This window comes from Panonychus citri, unplaced genomic scaffold (genome assembly GCF_014898815.1).
Source record: "Panonychus citri isolate SS breed McGregor unplaced genomic scaffold, ASM1489881v1 Contig00135, whole genome shotgun sequence".
NCBI classification, from domain to species: domain Eukaryota; kingdom Metazoa; phylum Arthropoda; class Arachnida; order Trombidiformes; family Tetranychidae; genus Panonychus; species Panonychus citri.
This window is the reverse complement of record NW_026515540.1, coordinates 2057691-2075757: the sequence shown is the minus strand read 5'-3', so window position 1 is coordinate 2075757 and position 18067 is coordinate 2057691. Positions and strand designations below refer to the sequence as shown.

At 30.9% G+C, this 18067-nt stretch overlaps 2 protein-coding genes and 1 non-coding gene across 3 annotated transcripts; 1 reads left to right on the top strand and 2 right to left on the bottom strand.

Annotated features, from left to right (window-relative positions):
• The first annotated feature begins 157 nt into the window (after window positions 1–157).
• On the top strand, window positions 158–4108 carry LOC128392131 (protein KRI1 homolog). Its single transcript, XM_053352116.1, has 3 exons — window positions 158–1579; window positions 1626–2221; window positions 2963–4108. Exons 1-3 carry the CDS (start codon window positions 718–720, stop codon window positions 3662–3664), a joined length of 2160 nt encoding a protein of 719 aa, XP_053208091.1. The 5' UTR covers window positions 158–717; the 3' UTR covers window positions 3665–4108.
• A 2578-nt stretch (window positions 4109–6686) lies between these two features.
• LOC128391762 (neuronal acetylcholine receptor subunit alpha-7-like) lies at window positions 6687–16879 on the bottom strand. Its single transcript, XM_053351708.1, has 8 exons — window positions 16157–16879; window positions 15912–16048; window positions 13019–13063; window positions 12756–12865; window positions 10478–10731; window positions 10130–10411; window positions 9755–9864; window positions 6687–7787 (listed from the first exon to the last, which is right to left on the bottom strand). The coding sequence occupies exons 1-8, from the start codon at window positions 16245–16247 to the stop codon at window positions 6876–6878; spliced, it is 1941 nt and encodes a 646-aa protein (XP_053207683.1). The 5' UTR covers window positions 16248–16879; the 3' UTR covers window positions 6687–6875.
• Window positions 9066–9147, bottom strand: Trnas-gcu (transfer RNA serine (anticodon GCU)). Its single transcript has one exon. It is a non-coding gene; the product is annotated as a tRNA-Ser (tRNA).
• Window positions 16880–18067: the final 1188 nt, after the last annotated feature.

The following is an 18067-nucleotide window of genomic DNA, read 5'->3' as shown; positions in this document are numbered from 1 at the left end:
TGAATCATTAAGGAAGAAAGATTCAACCAGATGGAATTTCGATTTCTATGCTGGTAAACCTTTGCAAGGACAATACGTATGGAGACGGGATGATAGAATTTGCAAAAAGAAAAAAAAGAACAAAAATATAAAGTTAAATTAAATTGGCGCCAAAATATATTATTGTTCCAACGCCGTCTACCAATCAACATGGCAACTAGTGTCTTCTCTCTTCTCACATGTCTGTTTATATCTTTTTCCATAGGATTTTTTTTCCAACATTTTCTTTTTCCTCTTCTCTCTTTTTCCCTTTTTCTCTCTCCCTCTCTTTCTATTTTCCATTTTCTCTTTCCATTTTTCTCTCTTTCTCTCTCTCTCTCACACACACACACACACTGTTAATTCATTTTTCAATCTTAAAAAAATCCATTGTTCTTGTACATTGAAACATTTTTTTTGTGTTTATATTTCAATAATAATACTACGACTAATATAAAAGTTGAATACAACATATAACCTAATACAAGTGTCTACACCTTACTCTCTCTCTCTCTCTCAATCTCGGCTTGTTTTTGGCTTGGTTTAAATTCTATTCTCTTTTCTTTTCTGTTAAGCCTCACGTGTTTATGTTTTTCTTTTTCACTGGTGTTTGGTATTTTCTCTCTTTCTATCTTCTCTCTTTTCTCTTTCTCTCTGCTTGGTGATTATATATAATTTACTTTCTCTCTCTCACTTGTGATGCCTAAATTGTTACTTGACAGTGACGATGAAGATGCTTCTGGTTCCCTCGGTGGTTCCAATAAAAGTAAACTAACCATAAACGAAAGCTATGCCACCGCTTATGAAAGATGGAGACGTAAAGAGGAATATCAAAGGTTAAAGGATAAATACGGTGAAGATATTCTTAGTGAGGACAGTGTTGCCTCAGGTGATGATGATGATGATGATGATGATGATGATAGTGAAAGTGACGATTCTTCCGATGTTGATGAGACCATATTTGATCAGCAATTTCTTTCGGTCTATGGAGCCCTGAAAGCGAGAGATCCTCACATCTATGATGAGAAGGTGCGATTCTTTGAGGAAGATGAAAATTCAGGTTCCAATGAAGATGATGATGATGGAAAATCATCGAAAAAGGTGAAATCTTCTAAAGGAATGAATCTATTAGAATATCATGTGAATTTGGTGAAAACGCAAAAAGGTATGACAGAGGAAGATCGAGCAATGGAAACTGGTACCAGTGGAATTGACCCGAAAAATGGACCTGACAAAGCGAGTTATGTACAAGAGATGGAGAGTATTAAGAAAGAGTTTAAAAATATTCTTCAAGATGATGAAGATGGAGATGATTTGATTAAAGGTGTAAAGAAAGTACCTGTTCGAGAAAGGAAACCTGATCCATCGGAGGTTCTTCGAGGTGCATCCAAAAGCGATAAACGGATCGGATTCTTGGCCAATTATTGGGATAAAAAGGATTTAGATGATCGAGAGAAATTTCTTAAAGATTATATTTTAGAGAAAAAATATTTAGACCCAGCTGATAGAGATGATGGAATCACAAGTAGCAGGTTATCATCACAAGTTCAGCCATCGACAAGTGAATTTGCATCTCAATCATTTGCAAGAAAAAACTCAAATGCAAGATGAAGATGAAGATGAAGATGAAGATGAAAGTGATGATGATGACGACGAAGAAAAGAAAAATGCAAATGCAATTCCAATCTCATCTAAATTATCCCAAATGACGGAAAAATCTGCAACCTACCATTTCCAAGAGACCGATCCCGAAGTGATCAAAAGGTATCCTCGAGAAGTTGAAAGTGTTCGTAATCTAACTGGTTCAACAATTCGAAATGCAAAACGAAGCGAAACAAAGGAACGAAAAGCGAAAGAAAAACAAGAAGCATTACAAAGATTTCGCGATTTACGTCGTCAAGAAGTTAAAGCGAAATTAGCTAAACTAAAAGAAATCAGTGGAAACGATCGCCTATTAACCGATAAGGAGATTGACATCGATACAATTGTCGACGATATAACCAATTTCGATCCCGAAAAGTATGACCAGTGTATGTCGAAACTGTTTGATGTTCAATTCTATGACGTTTCAACCAATCCGAATGAAATTGCAATAAGCAAACCCAAATTTGACTTTATTCCTGGTATCGATGATGTAGATGACAATCTTAACCCAATCGACCAAGGTGAAGGAACCAAGGAAGATGAAGACGATGAGCTGGTGGTAAGTTTTGCAAAAGAAAAAGAAACCAGAGAGAGAGAGAGAGAAAGAGAGAGGATAAATTGCCTCTTATCCGCTCTCATAATTTCTCTATACATATAATAATATTATTATTATTACTACGACTATTATTATATTATTATTATTATTATTATCAATCATTGGTTTTGCCCAGTAAAAAGCAGTAACAACAAAACAAGAAGAAGAAAAAAAAAAGTAGCTAACGCAACGAATGGGGCGAAGTTTATATTATTTTTTTTCGGTTTTCTGCTTGCAGCATCGCTGGTAGAAAGAAGAAAAAAAAATATAAATCTAAGAGAGATCCAGATAACAAGGTGCTAGAAAAAGGACGGAGAGGGAGAGGGTAATACAGGGTGGAAAAAAGAAAGTACTTACCGGGGAAAGTTTAGTCCTCCTCTTTCCTCTCTTTCTTTCTCAATGCGCAGTAAACTTATTTCTCTTGTTTATCTTTTATTATATATTGTATATTATACTTAACGTTATCCTCCCGGGCTCAAGTTCGTTTTCACCTTTCGACCTTCTTTCCCGGGCTTTTACTCTTGTCCTTCTCTCTTTCTTTTCATTTTCTTTCTCTCTCTCTCTCTCTCTCTCTCTCTCTCGCTCTTCGCTCTCTGTATGTTCGTTTTCACTATATAATGTATTTTTTTCTCTTCTTCTTTTTTGGTTATCTTTCTTTCTTTCTTTCTTGCTTTTCTTATTTTTTTTTCGCATTTCATGATATAGGATATTTATGACGATGGTTATGGTGATGAAGTTGAGGTTGAGGTTGAAGAAGAAGAAGAAGAAGAAGATGATGATGATGGTCCATCCACTTCGAAAGGAAAAAGAAAGAAGAAAGAAAAGAAAAAAGTTACCAAAGAACCTGCTGAGAAGAAGAATATCGGAATTTATGAAGATTTGATTGCTGGTGAAGTTCCAACGCGTTTTCGATATCGTCAAGTTCCTGCAAATGATTTTGGTCTTTCCCCGGAGGAGCTTTTGTTTGCAGATGATAAAGATTTAAATCGTTGGGTTACTCTTAAGAAAACTTCGCAACATCGAACTATGGAAGAGGAAAAATATGATATTAAAGTTTATGGTCGAAAAGGGAAAGATTTTTCATTGAAGAAGAAAATTTTGAAAAGTATTTACGATCCTGAGGCTGCAAAAGAGGAAGATGAAGATGGTGCTGGCGGTGAAGGCGAAGGCGAAGGCGAAGATAAAGATGGAGACGAACAACAACAACAACAATCAAATCGAAACAGCGTTAATTCTGGTGCAAGTTTCAGTTCCCGTAAGAGAAGAAGACAAGAAGAAAGAGATTTACAAAGAATGAATCTAACCGAAGATCGGTTGCGATCTTACGATTTACCTGTTAAAGCGATTAGATCACTGAAAGGTCGATTACATCGCCAGCGAAATGAACGTCGAAACAGACGAAGATGAAAATTGTTATTTTCGATTATCTAAAAAAAAAAGAAACAAGTTAATCTTTTCCATTTTAACAGAAATTTTATTCTTGCTTTTCGCCCTAAAGTTCAACGTTTCATCAAAATATTTTCATAGACTTGGAACAACAACAAACATGAGCGACTTTTGCAAAGGAAAACCTGAATTTCGGATGGAAAGTGTATTTTCAGGGTTACCCTGGTCAAGAAAAGCAATATAATTAAAATTGCAATTGAACGTTAACATCATGAAAAAGTTCAATGAACTAAACCATTGGATGTAAAAAAATAAATTACATTTATATTTATAACCGAATAGCAATTAAATTAAAATTGGCTATTGCAAAGTACCAAGTTGTTAATCGAGAGGATTTTGCAAAAATCCATTGAAACACCAATTAAATATAAATATAAATATGGAAAAAAGTTTCATCCCAAACAACCGTTTGATTAACTAATTGGTGATTTTAATCAATTTTCTCAATAGGAAACTGAGAAGGTAAAAGTTGAGAATCCGCTTGTGATACCTTAGGGTAATCAGTAAGTGAATCCCATCGATATTTGCATAGATAATTTTATCTGATTATCGAAAACCGGGTAAAGTTGCAATTGTACTAATGGCGATACAAATGGACGGATGTGATCTGTTTAGAACCGAAAATCGAGATAAGTTGAGATTGAAATTTCCGTTGAGCAGAAAAACTTGGAAATCTAACTGATCCAGTTTCTTTTTCATCTCATAACTGACAAATCAACCTGACAATCAGTTAATCTTGATTGCGATTCTATCCCATCAATCATTACACTTTTAAAGTGATGAAATTTAATTAGAAAATTGCATTTATTTTATCAACTGAATTAACTATTAATAATAAAAGAAAACGAGGAAAATAAAAAGTTAATTTAACTTTTGAGCAAAAGTTTTGTTTTCATTTTGCAAGAAAAACAAAAACAAAGTTTTTTTTTGCAAACGAAATGCAAACACTTTTGCAAGAATTAAATTTTCCTCATGATTAACAATTAAACAGCACAATTAACACTGTAAATTTGGAAACAGTTTAATCATGATATCATCCGAATGCATTAATGATTACTAATTGAATTTGATATATTGCAATAAACTGCAAGAAGTTGCAAAAACTGAATGAGACCAAAGTAACTCGAGAGCAAAACTTTCATGATAAGTAATAATAAAGTTAAATTGCAATTGCAATATCAGCCTGAACAGCAAAGGGAGAGGGAAAGTGAGAGAGAAAGACAGAGAGAGAGAGAGAGAGATGGAGAGCAAAGAGAAAGCAAAATCATCATCATTATCATTATCATCATCAACTTAGGATTTCAAATTAACTTTGCAGGAGCAACAAAAAAACCAGCAAACGTTTAAAGCTTTCAGGTTGCAATGTTTGTGCTTGACCAACTTAAAGAAGCAAAAAGTCAAACTATAATAATGATAATAATAACTCTAGCCAAGCCTGTGTAGTATTGCAACGTTGCAAAGGGGAGAGAGAGAGAGAGAGAGAGTCTTGAAAACAAGTTGATGCCCGAGAAGATGATGAGGATGAGGATGAAGATGATGAGGAAAAAGCAGAAAAAGTCAAAACCGGTTAAGCTTAAAAAATTTTGGCGCGTGTTGAGTATAAGTTAAGCTCTTATAACATCATTTGTTTTTTGCTGTTACTCTGTTGAAAGGTTGGTTGCTAAAAGTAAAATAACTTTTAGCACTTTGGTACACAATTTAAACGCACTCACCCCCTCGAGCCTCAAGTCCACTAATAGCAATTTATACATTTTCATACCTTGCAAGTAATTTACACAAAATCTGAGTGAGTGAGATGAAAACTTTAGGGAGAAAAAGAAATTTGGTCTCTCTCTTTCTTTCTTTCTTTCTTTCGTTTCTTTCTTGTTTGGACATAACCTGAATATCTTTGTAAATTGAATGGTCAATGCAATTGCATTGACCATAAAAATATCTTTGCAAGGACAATTACTTGTCCAACAATTGATTCTTGTAATGGTATATCAATGATAATGATAATAATAATAATCAATTATAACCAATTGCAAACCTTGAATCCGTTTCAATGGATTTGAATGCAATTGGTCATCACAAGTCCAGTTTTTATCAGGGGACAATGGACACAAGAAAAAAAAAGTAACCCACCCCAAATAACTTGACCAAATTTAGTTTTTTTTTCCTCTTTTTCAGTTGCAACGGTTTTTTTGTCTAAAATATAATAATGATAATAATATCTAGTAAATGATAATTAGCTTTGCAAGTAAACTGACCACAAGTGACCACAAAATGCTTGCTCGCAGCAGAGAGTAAGATAAAGATAGAGAGAGAGAGAGCCTTGAATTAGGCTCCTTTTAGCTCTCGTTTTTTTCTTGCCTTGACCCAAACAAAGCTGATGATAATGAGAGGAGGGTAAGATGAGGATGAGGATGAGGATGATGATGATGATGATGAGCCTGTAACTTTGACTTAAGTTTATCAGTTTTTTGTATCTTAACCAAATAAACAAACAAAGATTGCAAAAAAAACAGACAAAGGATAAGGTCTCCTCCTAATGATGTGTTCAAACCTTATTGTTGGCTTATTGTTGTTGGTGGTGATGAGGATGCTGTTGAAGTAGTTAATTTTTGCCTTTTCATTATTGTTGTATTATCACAGTTAACATTATATTGTGTGTGTGTGTTTGTCTGACTCTAGCTGATCATCATTGTTTTCAATTCGTTGGTGTTATTATATTATCATTGCTATTATCATGATAATTATTATTAACTCCCTGTCAACTCCCTGTTGATTCATGATTTATAAACTTAAAAGGGATGATGATGAAGATGAGGATGATAATGTAAGTAAATTGTATGAAACTGTGTAAACTCAATGAATTTCAATTTGGACACAATTAGCTTATCATTTGTGCCTTTTTTTGCCTGAAAACCTAATGGGACGAGTTTATTGTTTACTGTTTTATTTTTTGTTATATTCTTGTTGTTAATTGTTATGATAAAGTTAATTGTTGCTGGGAATTTTCATCATTTTAATTCACTTGAAATTTGTTGTTGCATAAGATTGAACGTTGATTATTACAAATGAAAGGGAAAAAAAGTTTCGATAGTTTCAATTTGAGTTTAATGCTTTGTTTTGATTTCTCTTGTTATTCAAATTGATTGTTATATTAGTTAATTGTGTTGATTTAAGGTAATTAGACAATCAAATGAGGAGCTGACATGAAACATATCGATGATGATATTATTGAAAAGGTTGAAAACATTACAAAACAAAGTCTATCAATTACAATTGCAGCAAATTTCCAATCATCGAGAATTTCAATTACGTGATCCTCTTTCCGGATCCGGTTTGTCATGAATTGAATCTCATTTAAAATATCATCCAATTGTTTACCATGACAGGCACAGTGGGATGAAGTTTTCAGAGGTGGTGGTGGAGGAGGAGGAGGTAAAATATGAGGGGGTGATGAAGATGAAGGATGATGATGATGGAAGATATTATTTTCCTCATCATTATTATTATTATGGAAACCATGATAATTATTATGATCACAATGATGATGAAGATGAGATAGTTTATCATCATTTTCTGCTCGTATACAATCATCTTCATCGTCACAATTAACTACACCACCATTAATCCCACCACCACCTCCTCCACCAGAATGTGATAATAATGATTTACGGCAAGAGATACACATCATCATTTGATTATGATGATGATTAATTAAATTAGGTAAACTATTGTTAACATTGTTAGATGATAATATTTGATGAGCTGAGCTGAGCTGATGATTAGGATGATTTGATGATGAGAATGGACTTAAACCCGTAATTAAGTTTTGATGGTAACCACATTCAGAGCAATATTGTTGATGATGTTGATTGTGATTAACATGATGATGATGGTGATGATTATGATTAGGTGAAGGTGGGGATGATAATGATGTTGTATTAATTGGTAAATCATCTCGGTTGATTGAGTAAACCTTTGAGGTGAACCGGTGGGTCGGCGGTGAGGTTGACGTTGTGTTGGGTTGTTTAACTGATCTCGGTCTCTTCACTCCCAAGATGAATGCTAACCAATGTAAGATGAGTTTTTTCAACTATAATTTAATTTGGAAAAAATAGAAAAATCAATTTAATCAACAATTTATGATTAGATAATAATGGATTTTGATCACAATCAAGTGTATAATTTATTTATAAATCTATCGTATCTATTTTATCATCAACTTGATTGTTTTGAAAGGTTTCAAATATTAGTTGAAATGATTTAATATTAATCATCAATAACAATTAATAATTAAATTTTCATGTTGTTTATTCATTGTTATGGTTAATTTGATTTACTTTGTTTTAGATGTTTAATAATTTGAAACTAATTTAGTTTGTACAATTTATTTTATTTAATACAATTGGAAAACTTTATTTTCCCTCAATTTATATTGTCATTCTGATTAATAATTAATGTTGATTGTATTGTTTTTATACGTTACTTATAATAGTTGATTAATTGATTTCTATCAATTTGATTGCTGTTTCACTTTTCATTGAGATTAAGAGATCAAGTGATCAAGTGATTAATTTGGAAAGTTAAGATTAATTGTTAATCACCTGAGAGAAACAATCAATTGATTAGATTATGAGGTTAACTAACTGGATTAATTTAACAGTTGATTTGATAAAAAGTAAGAAAAATTAACTAAATTAATGATTGTGAAAATGAAACAAATACATTGATTGGACCAATTTAGGGTCGATCCGGTAGCTCGGTTTAATGTGATTTAATCTAATCAAACTGATTTAAAGTTGATTAAGAAAACTAGTTTTTTGTTGTTTAATTCAACTAGGTGTCCGGTGGATATAAACAATTGATTTTTAATAAGTCATGCGTATCCAACTCAATTGATAATTTCATTCACAAATTTTTATCTTTAAGTTATTTAATTGATAATTTGTGATAATTATAATTTTAATAAAAACCAATAGATGTCAATACTTTAGGACAATTAAATTGGATTTAAATGATTTTAATCAACATTAATCAATTTACCTAGATTAATAAGGATTAATCTACATTAAACCGAGCTACCGGATCGACCCTTAATTAATTTAACAGAATCAGAAAGGAAAGGCCAAAATATCAGATAAAAGAAATCGAAAAATCAAAAATTCGAACTTTCGAAATCGAAATTTTATTTTCTATTTTATTAATAAAATGTTCTTGGTTTTGATCTCGGAAAAACATCGATATTCAAGTGCTTGCGTTAACGTGCTGTTTTAATATTTCGATGATTTAACTTGCATGGATCAAAATAGTAAAATTTCCAGTCCAAAGAAAAGAAGAATAAAAGTTCTAATGAGATTCGATAAAAAAATTTCGATCGAAGTGGGATTCGAACCCACGCGGGTAAAACCCATTGGATTAGCAGTCCAACGCCTTAACCACTCGGCCATCCGATCTGCAATCTAATCTACCGTTAATTAACTATATAAATAAAAAGACTGATCAATCAAATTGATTGTAATCAGAAACATCTATCATATTGTTGCCTGTTTATTTCAATTGCTAATCAACTGTCATAATAATTATTACGAGCAGATAAAACTGATGCTTGGCACTTAGTTGATGAATAAAAAGTAATCAATCAATTAGCTGAAAGAATCCACGATGAAAAAAAGAGTAATTAAAACACTCCAAGCGTAAAAATTACGATTTAATTTACAACTGATCAAATTTCCTTTTCTCCTCAATTAAGATGAACAATTTGACCTCCGTTCAAATCTCATCAACTAATCGATTAACATTCTAGATAAATACGTTAGAAACAAATAAAATATTGAAATCAACTAGAGTTCCAATAAAAATCACCAGAAAACTTCATTCTAAGGTCACTTTCCGTTCATGGAAAGGACCAATTGTCCAACGAAAATGAACTAACCATTAATATCTAATATTGAATTTCAGAGTATCAACCAATTGTTTCAACAGTTTTCCACCAATCATTTGATTGTGACTGATTGTAACCAGATTAACCATGTGTTTATCTTGATTAAATTATTTACTTACCATTGGATTAAGTTCATGAGCTTCGGATGATTTATAATGAAAATTTAATACAACCACAGTCATTACGACAGAAAAGGCAACCATTAACATTATACTTGCGAAATAAGTTGCTGAAAGAAACATGATTAACAAGATTAAGATTATGATTAAGGTTAATCATCTTACATGTAAATGTAACATCATGAGTTGCATGGGTAATGATCAGTTGATTGTTGTTCATGTTACATGATGATGAAGATGTAATTAAATGAGGTGTTGAGGATGAAGGGAATAAATTTTTCTCAATGATTAATGTACAATGTAACCAAATTTAAATAGTTACAATGACATTGAATTAACTAATTGCTACATGGTATCAGTTTTAAATTTACTCACCGATTGCTGAAACAGTATCAGAGGTTGCAGGTAGAGTTTCGGTTAATTGTAATAGGAATACGGTCATGGAGAGTAAAATGGTCACTCCAAGGGTCAGTTTTTCACCTGAATCGGGAGGTAAAGTGAAACCAAGAAGTGTCATTGATGAGATAATTAAACAGGGAATGATTAAGTTAATTCCATAATAAAGTGTTCGTCGTCTTATATGAATGGTGTAAGTTACGTCGGAAAATGGGTCAGCACAGCATCGGTAAAGGACTTCGTTACGACGACCAGGAATACCTGAAGTGTAAGATTGTCAGTTGATTGTAAATAATTTATTATTAGTTGCTAATTGTTGTTAATTACCTAATAAAATCCATTCACCGTTCTCAATGTATGTTGATAGATCACCTTGAGTACCGATAACATCAAGATCAACTTGACTCATATCATAAGACCAAGAGCCAAATTTAAGTTTACAAAGTTGATCATCAAATGGAAACCAGGTAATATCAATTTTACAGGTAGATGTGAAAACCCCTGGGGGCATATAAAAGGTTGACCCATTTGATTGGACGACAACATTGGTTGGATAAGTGCTATCAAAACGTGGATCAGCGCTTTGGGATTAAAAGATTAAGAAAGGATTAGATCTATAGAAATCAATAGAAAATCAAGTGAATCAGCTGATGATACAAATGACAGAGATTCTTATGGTTATTAATGAACTTTCAGAGAGGAAAAATCATCATCATCATCATCATCTCTCTCTCTCTCTCTCATCTTTCGTGACCAAGGTACTCATCATATCAATTGAATGACAATCATTTCCCTTGAACTTTTTTTTCCTTTACCTGAGGTTTTATTTTTATCATCATGATGAAAATAACGATAAGAGTTGAAGGGAAATTAACTATGAATGGGAATAAAGTTCAAGGTGATGAGTTTCTATAGTTGGAGTTCAAATGATTCATGATTATGTAGAAGAAAAAAAAGATTCTGAATGATAATATTTATCAATGGAAATAATCAAATGGTATTCAAATCATTTAAAATTCATTCTTATCAAAGTTGTAATCACATCATGATAACGAACTGAACTTTTGTTCATGAAAAAACAAAATTAAACCAAGAAAAGTAAATAAAACAAACTCGACATTCAAACATTCATATCAAATCAAGTTGATTATTTGTTTATCATTTCTTAAAGTTCAATTTATAAACGACAATCAGTCAGTAATTACCAAATGAATAACATGGCTGAGCTCATGAATAACTGATGATCTTTAATCAACTCAATTTCCCAAAAGTTCAACTTAGAACCTACATTTACATAGATATTGATCTTGATTTTTTCGCCTCATTTCATTATCAAGGTAACCAAAGGTGATCATGTAACCTTTATACCAGAGCGGGTGATGGAAGGTGAAATGATGACAGGGTGATAGAGAAAAGAGTGATTCTAAGATGAGAAGATGATGAAGATGATCTTGTTCATGTCAGAAAAATTGATAAACGAGGGATTTCCGTTGATGAGGAGACTAAAAAATTATTCGAATTCCACTTTTTTCTTATTGTAACTCTCTCTTTCTCTCTCTCCTTCATATTCACTCACTCACTCGCTCATCTGCTCTCTCATTATGATGATATTAGTTGCGTTACCACGATCATAGTGTTAACTGTGATCAATCATTTAATTGTTCAAGTGATGAAAGACAAAATTTACTCTTGATTATTTAGTGTTGATAACAATTGATTGATGAATTGAAAGGTTGATTACTTTTTACAATGTTGGTGTTTATTTTGTTCAGTTATTGATGTTGAGCATTAATATGATGCTGTTGATGATGATGATAAACTCAATTTAATCATCATTATTTAGACTGATCATGCTGTTGATTTGATTAACTACTATTAATATTATCAAAATAATACAATTAGATTATAGTAAATGTAACAGTACTCTCATTGTTTTCCTAATGGTTTTATCATTTTATGTATTAGATTGATGATTAATATTAAATATTTACTGAGATTTTGATTGTTTCAGTTGATTGAATGTTAATCATTTACAGTTGAAATAATATCAATCAATGTGTTTACATTGTTACTAATTGGTTATCCTGATTGTGGCTTCATTTTAATTGTAAAGTAGTTACAGGAAATATCACTCACAATATCAATTCAAGTTAATTGTTATGAAATGAACAATTTAAAAGTTAATTGAATTGTTTACTTTTCTCAATTCAACTTTTCAATTGTGACAATATTAATGTTATCATGATGATGATGATGATAAATGTAACTATCATGTTATTTATCAATTGAAATTGTTGATTGAAATGATAAATTTTCATTGTAAAAAGTAAACATTTGATTGTTATGAAAAAGTTAAATTATCAAATATCTCAAAGAAAATACAATCAAATCAATCAAATTAAATTGTCAACTTTTAGTGTTTACCATTTTCAATATGAATCTAATGTTGAAAAAAATGTAATATGATGATGGCGATTATTATGAAATCAAATAAATTGTCACAATTTTTGGAAACAATTTGAACAATATGAATTATTTAGAGAGTAATTTTTACTTCATCCGATTCAGAATTAGAATCATGAGTAATAATTGAATTGTCGTTTACCTATTATATAGTAGAAGGTCAGGTTTCCATATTTTACTTGAAGGTATCCGAAGACTGGTCAGTCCACCATAATTAGATGCGTTCCAAGTTAAATTGATATCAGTCCAAGACTGACCAGTGTCCGAAAATGATGATTAGCATGGGCGAGAAAGATAAAAGAATTAGAAAAACATGATCAATGGAATAATCATGTTTGGATGAATTATTTCATCTTCTTCTCATGTTCATGATATTATATTCTAAGTATTCAATTGAATAGATACCATTTGAAGCCAAATATTGCTGACAAGTAATTGCTCCTTCTCATTCTGAGTTATCCGGAAGATATGATTATGTCCATCATCATGGTAATGAAGATAAGAATGGGAGAGAGGAAGATAGAGAGGTGGGAGGAAGTAGAGATGATGTTAAGATGAGAAAGATAAATATGAGAAATGAATGAATATATTATTTACTTTCACTAGTAAATTGTCAATATATTATTACATGTGCTGAGAGTATATGAAAGGCATTGGGAGTTAAGATGATAATAAAAACTTCATCAATCAGATTGTGGATTCAGTGGGTTATCATGATGATGATAAGAGTTGGGATGATAGAAAGGGATGAGAATATTTTTTGGCTATAGTAAAATCGTTGGTTAACTTTGTACAGGTAGAAAGACATTCATTTTACTTAGAAAAAGAGATGAGGATAAATTTGAAAGAGTAAAAGGAAATAGAATCGATCAGAGAAGACAAAAGAAAGATGAAGAAGATCAAATGAAGACTATGAAGATAATAGTAGGATGATTATGATGATGGAAGAGAGAGAGAGAGAGAGAGAGAGAGAGAGAGAGAGAAGATACCGAAAATAAATCAACCATTGAATCTTTGGCTGCGAATTCAATGAACAGCAAAAAGCAAAGTGGAAAAAAGGTTTTAATTTGATTGCAATTGGATGGAAATTAATTTAATTGTTATTATCTATGGTGCTTCTGGATTGGAAATGATTTCAGGGTGAAAGGTGGGATTTGTTATTTATCAATATCACCCTGATTATTATCATTGAAACAGAATTAAGGATTTAGGTGTTTAAATCCTTTTACTACTTTTGGTAGTTCCATCAGAGTGAAATCCTCATCATGAAGATAAAACTTATAAATACAATGAAAGGATGAGGATGAAGATGAAGATGAAGATGAACTTTGCAAGTAGAAAAGAAAGTGGAAAATTTATCTTCTCCATCTTTTTTTTCACTTAATTCTTTTGCTTCCATCTAATCAATTTGATGAGAATTCTGATCAATTCCGTTATTGTTATTTACCTTTTTCTTTTTGTTCATCTTGATTAAATAGCTGATGGGTGATTGTGGTGGTAAAAACAATTTAAATTCTCACCCTAGTGATCCCTAATGATGAAGATGAAAAATCATTAGGTAATTTTTATGTTATCGATGTTATTTACCTGGTTAATATCATCATTATTTTCATCATGATGTAATTTCATGAGGAAAATGTTCAAAGCGGGAAAACAAAAACGATGCAAATGAGATTTTCCTGTTTATCTTAAATTTCAAGGCAAATTAAACTGAACTTGATCAACAGTATCATCTCATCATCATCATCATCATGATACTTATTATTATTAAGCAACATGATCATTATCATGTGTTCAGTATTCTTGATTCAGTTTCTATTGTTACCATTGATTGTGATTTTTTTTGCTTCTTCTTCATCTAAACTTATGATACAACAATAATATCTTAACCTGTGTACTTGACATTTCATGTCAAGAGCATCGAGAGAGTTGATATATCATGATAGTAACTCAGATTCATTCAATTAGGTTTAATCATTTATGTTTTTATTATCATGAAATATGAAAAAAAAACTCATGAACTTGATGATGATGATGATGATATTGTTACATTATCATTAGCATTTGTATATTCATAGGTAACCTTCAGGTAATTTAGTAACCTGAAGGTTTTTATCATCATGATGCTGATAAAATTCATCATGAATTCATGTTAATTTAAGATGAAAAAGTTCACAATTTTTTGGAAACTTTTTCTCTTCCTTCTCAGTAGTAATTAGTTAACTAATCTGATGATGAATAACTTTGAATCATCATCATCATGATTATGATTTAGTGAAAGATGAAAGTTCTGAAATCCCTGAACATGGATATAAAATGTTCACGATTATTCAGTTGAGTGGAAAAAAAAACTTTTCCATCTAATGAGATTTATGAATTTTTTACTAGTCCATGTTAATTTTTCATCGAAACTTAATCACAATTAAGCGGAAAAATTTGTTCTTTTCTATTAATTTAATTACAATTAACTAAATTTCTTTTCACATGAAACAATAAATTCAATCAATAACTCAACTAATTAATTGTTATAATTAATCTGATGAAATTTCAAGCAATTATTATTTACTTTAATTAGACAAAACTGATTAACAATTAATTCCGATAAAACCACAATTAATTGTTGGAACTTTTTTTCTTAATCATCTTATCGTAAGATAATTTAACACAATTTTTTTAATTCCTTGATTATCATTAATTATTATCGGGATTAATTCAATCATCAACATTATTATTATCATAATGTTGACTAATCTGAAATTAATTGTTATATAAATGATTAATAACTAATCAAAATTATAATCTACAGTCGATAATTAATTTAATTCAATCTAATCAATACCTAAATGTGATCAGATTTAATTAAACAACCAATTAACCAAATCAAATGTTAATTAAAGATTAATCAATAACAATCAAATGGCTGGAAATCAATTTAAATTTATCAACAATTAGTGATGATCAAAATTTCAGCAAGTTAATTGTCACTCTAATTGTCTTTACAATTTACTCTTGCCTTTTTTAATCATGACAATTTAAATTGATTTGATGGATTGTGATAATTATCATAATCAACGTAATAATAATTAAGCTTAAACTAATCAATTCTGTTAATTAGTTTATATGTTAATTAATTTGAAGGTGAAAATTTATCTAATCAACTTTGTTAACAAGTTTTCAAAAAATATTCAACTCGTTGATTAAATTAACCCGTTTGACTTGGAAGACAATTAAAAATCAATAAATACTAAGGTAAAGGCTGTTAGATTAATCAACTGATTAACTTTAATTGTCAACTTACTAATTTAATTATCTGTTGATAGGTAATGCCCAAAGTGACCACCAATGTGTCGGTCTCATTGTTGACCGGCCTTTCCAATGGATCGTAACTGTTGAGTAAATCTTGAAGTAATCGCCTCTCATTTTGACTACAATCAACTTAATTGTCACACACAAACACACGAGATAAGCAATTAAAAGTAATATAATTAGCAAAAAATGGTCTAGCAATTAGCTGAAGTAATTAATAAATTACATGTGACTTACCTTTGATTAGAGAAAGTAAATTGATCATAACAAAATATTGAATTAAATTATAAATGAAAATGTTGAGATAATTAACTTGACCGTTAATCATTAGGGTGATTATAGAATCAACAATTAAGTGAAAAATAATTAACTTCAAGACGGAAAATGTTATTAATAAAAAATATTAACTCGAAAATAATAAATATAATTAACTGATTACCAAGACACAATTAAACTTGTGGTGATGTTGACTGTTTGATGATGAGTTAAACAATTAACTGATTGTGTGTACAATAAAAATTGTTTGGTTGTTTTAAATTGTTTATCACCTTTTAATTTGATTTGCTGATTATTGTCTATGTAAGTGTTGAACAATTTGTTGATTGTTGTAAAAACAACGACGACAAATAAAAAAACAGTTCAAAATCCTAATCAATTTGATGGGTAAAACTCAAGTTGGTGAATTTAATCAACGGTAACAATTAAGGTAAAAAGATGATTAAAGTTATTGGGTAACAGTTTCAACACCGGTTATCAGTTTAACTACACAATCTGTAAAAGTGTGATGAGGATGAAGATGAAGATGAAGATGATGAGGATGAGGATGAGGATGATACTCTATGTTTACAAACTGTCTTCGTGGTTAATGGAGTGTATATTTAGCTAAAGGTATTGTTGTTGTTGTTGTTATTATCGTCCTTTGTATTAACATCGACCTTGCCTCCTTCTATCTCTCTCCCTTTCACTCTCTCACTTTTTCTTCTCATCTTCATCCTTATCATCATTTACCATCATTTCTTTATTCTCACTTGATTCAATATCTCACTCATTCTCATCCCTGTTCAACTCCCTGAAGTATAACTGATCGATTCAAGCCTATGGAACATGCTCTTCATGGATAAGAATTCACTCCTTTCAGAACTTTTTTTCTTAAACAGTCTCTCTTTCTCTCTCCATTTTATCATCATCTCTCTCCACTCCCACTTTTCATTCATTCATTTAATAAACCAACTTGACGAAAAGTCACCTGAAATAAGGAGGTCACAGGTCGAAACGATTTACAACTTTCACTAAACTTTCTCGAAATCATTTTGAAATCATCTCGAAAACTTTTCATCTCTCTCTCTCTCACACACACCAGAATCTCAATTCCCAATTTTTATCTGTCGTAATGAAAGAATTAATTTCATGGCGATTTCATGATGAGTAGAATCAAAGGAATAAATAAGATATCAAAAGATGTCATTCTATCGATAATGATAAGAGGATAAAGATGATGATGATGATGAAGATCAAGTGTTTCATGTCAACCTTTCAAGTTGAATTAATTTTTACCGTTATCTTTTTGTCATCATTATCTTTTATCATTCTCATTCATCATAATGTCATTATTTCATCAATGATGAACCTCATCATCATGACAATGACCAAATTCAAACATACACTCATACAAATAACAGAAAAATAAAAAATTTTTTTGACTCAGTTGATTCTGAAAATTTTCCAATAAACAATAATGACCATTAACTTATCATTTACTGACCATTCTCAATGCTTGAATACTGACCTCACGTTTATTTATAACAGTTATCAAAATATAAATAACCAATGATAAAAATAATATGAGTAAGGTGATAATACAAATAAATTATTATTTATAGCGAAAATAGAATGTCCAAAGTTATTTTATTTCCACGGGCCATTGGTCAGTATTGGTCATTTATCCTTTATCCAAACAATCATGATACAAAAAAAGGCCAACCATGAAAATGAACATCACATGAAAAAATATCGATGAGTAAAAAAAAACTTTTTTCCTTCAATTGGTGAGTTTTTTTTTCACCAAAAAGAATCACCAATTTACCTGAACATCACCAAACTGACCACTGATTGTTGACTGGTCATTTTGATACAATTAAGCAAACAATT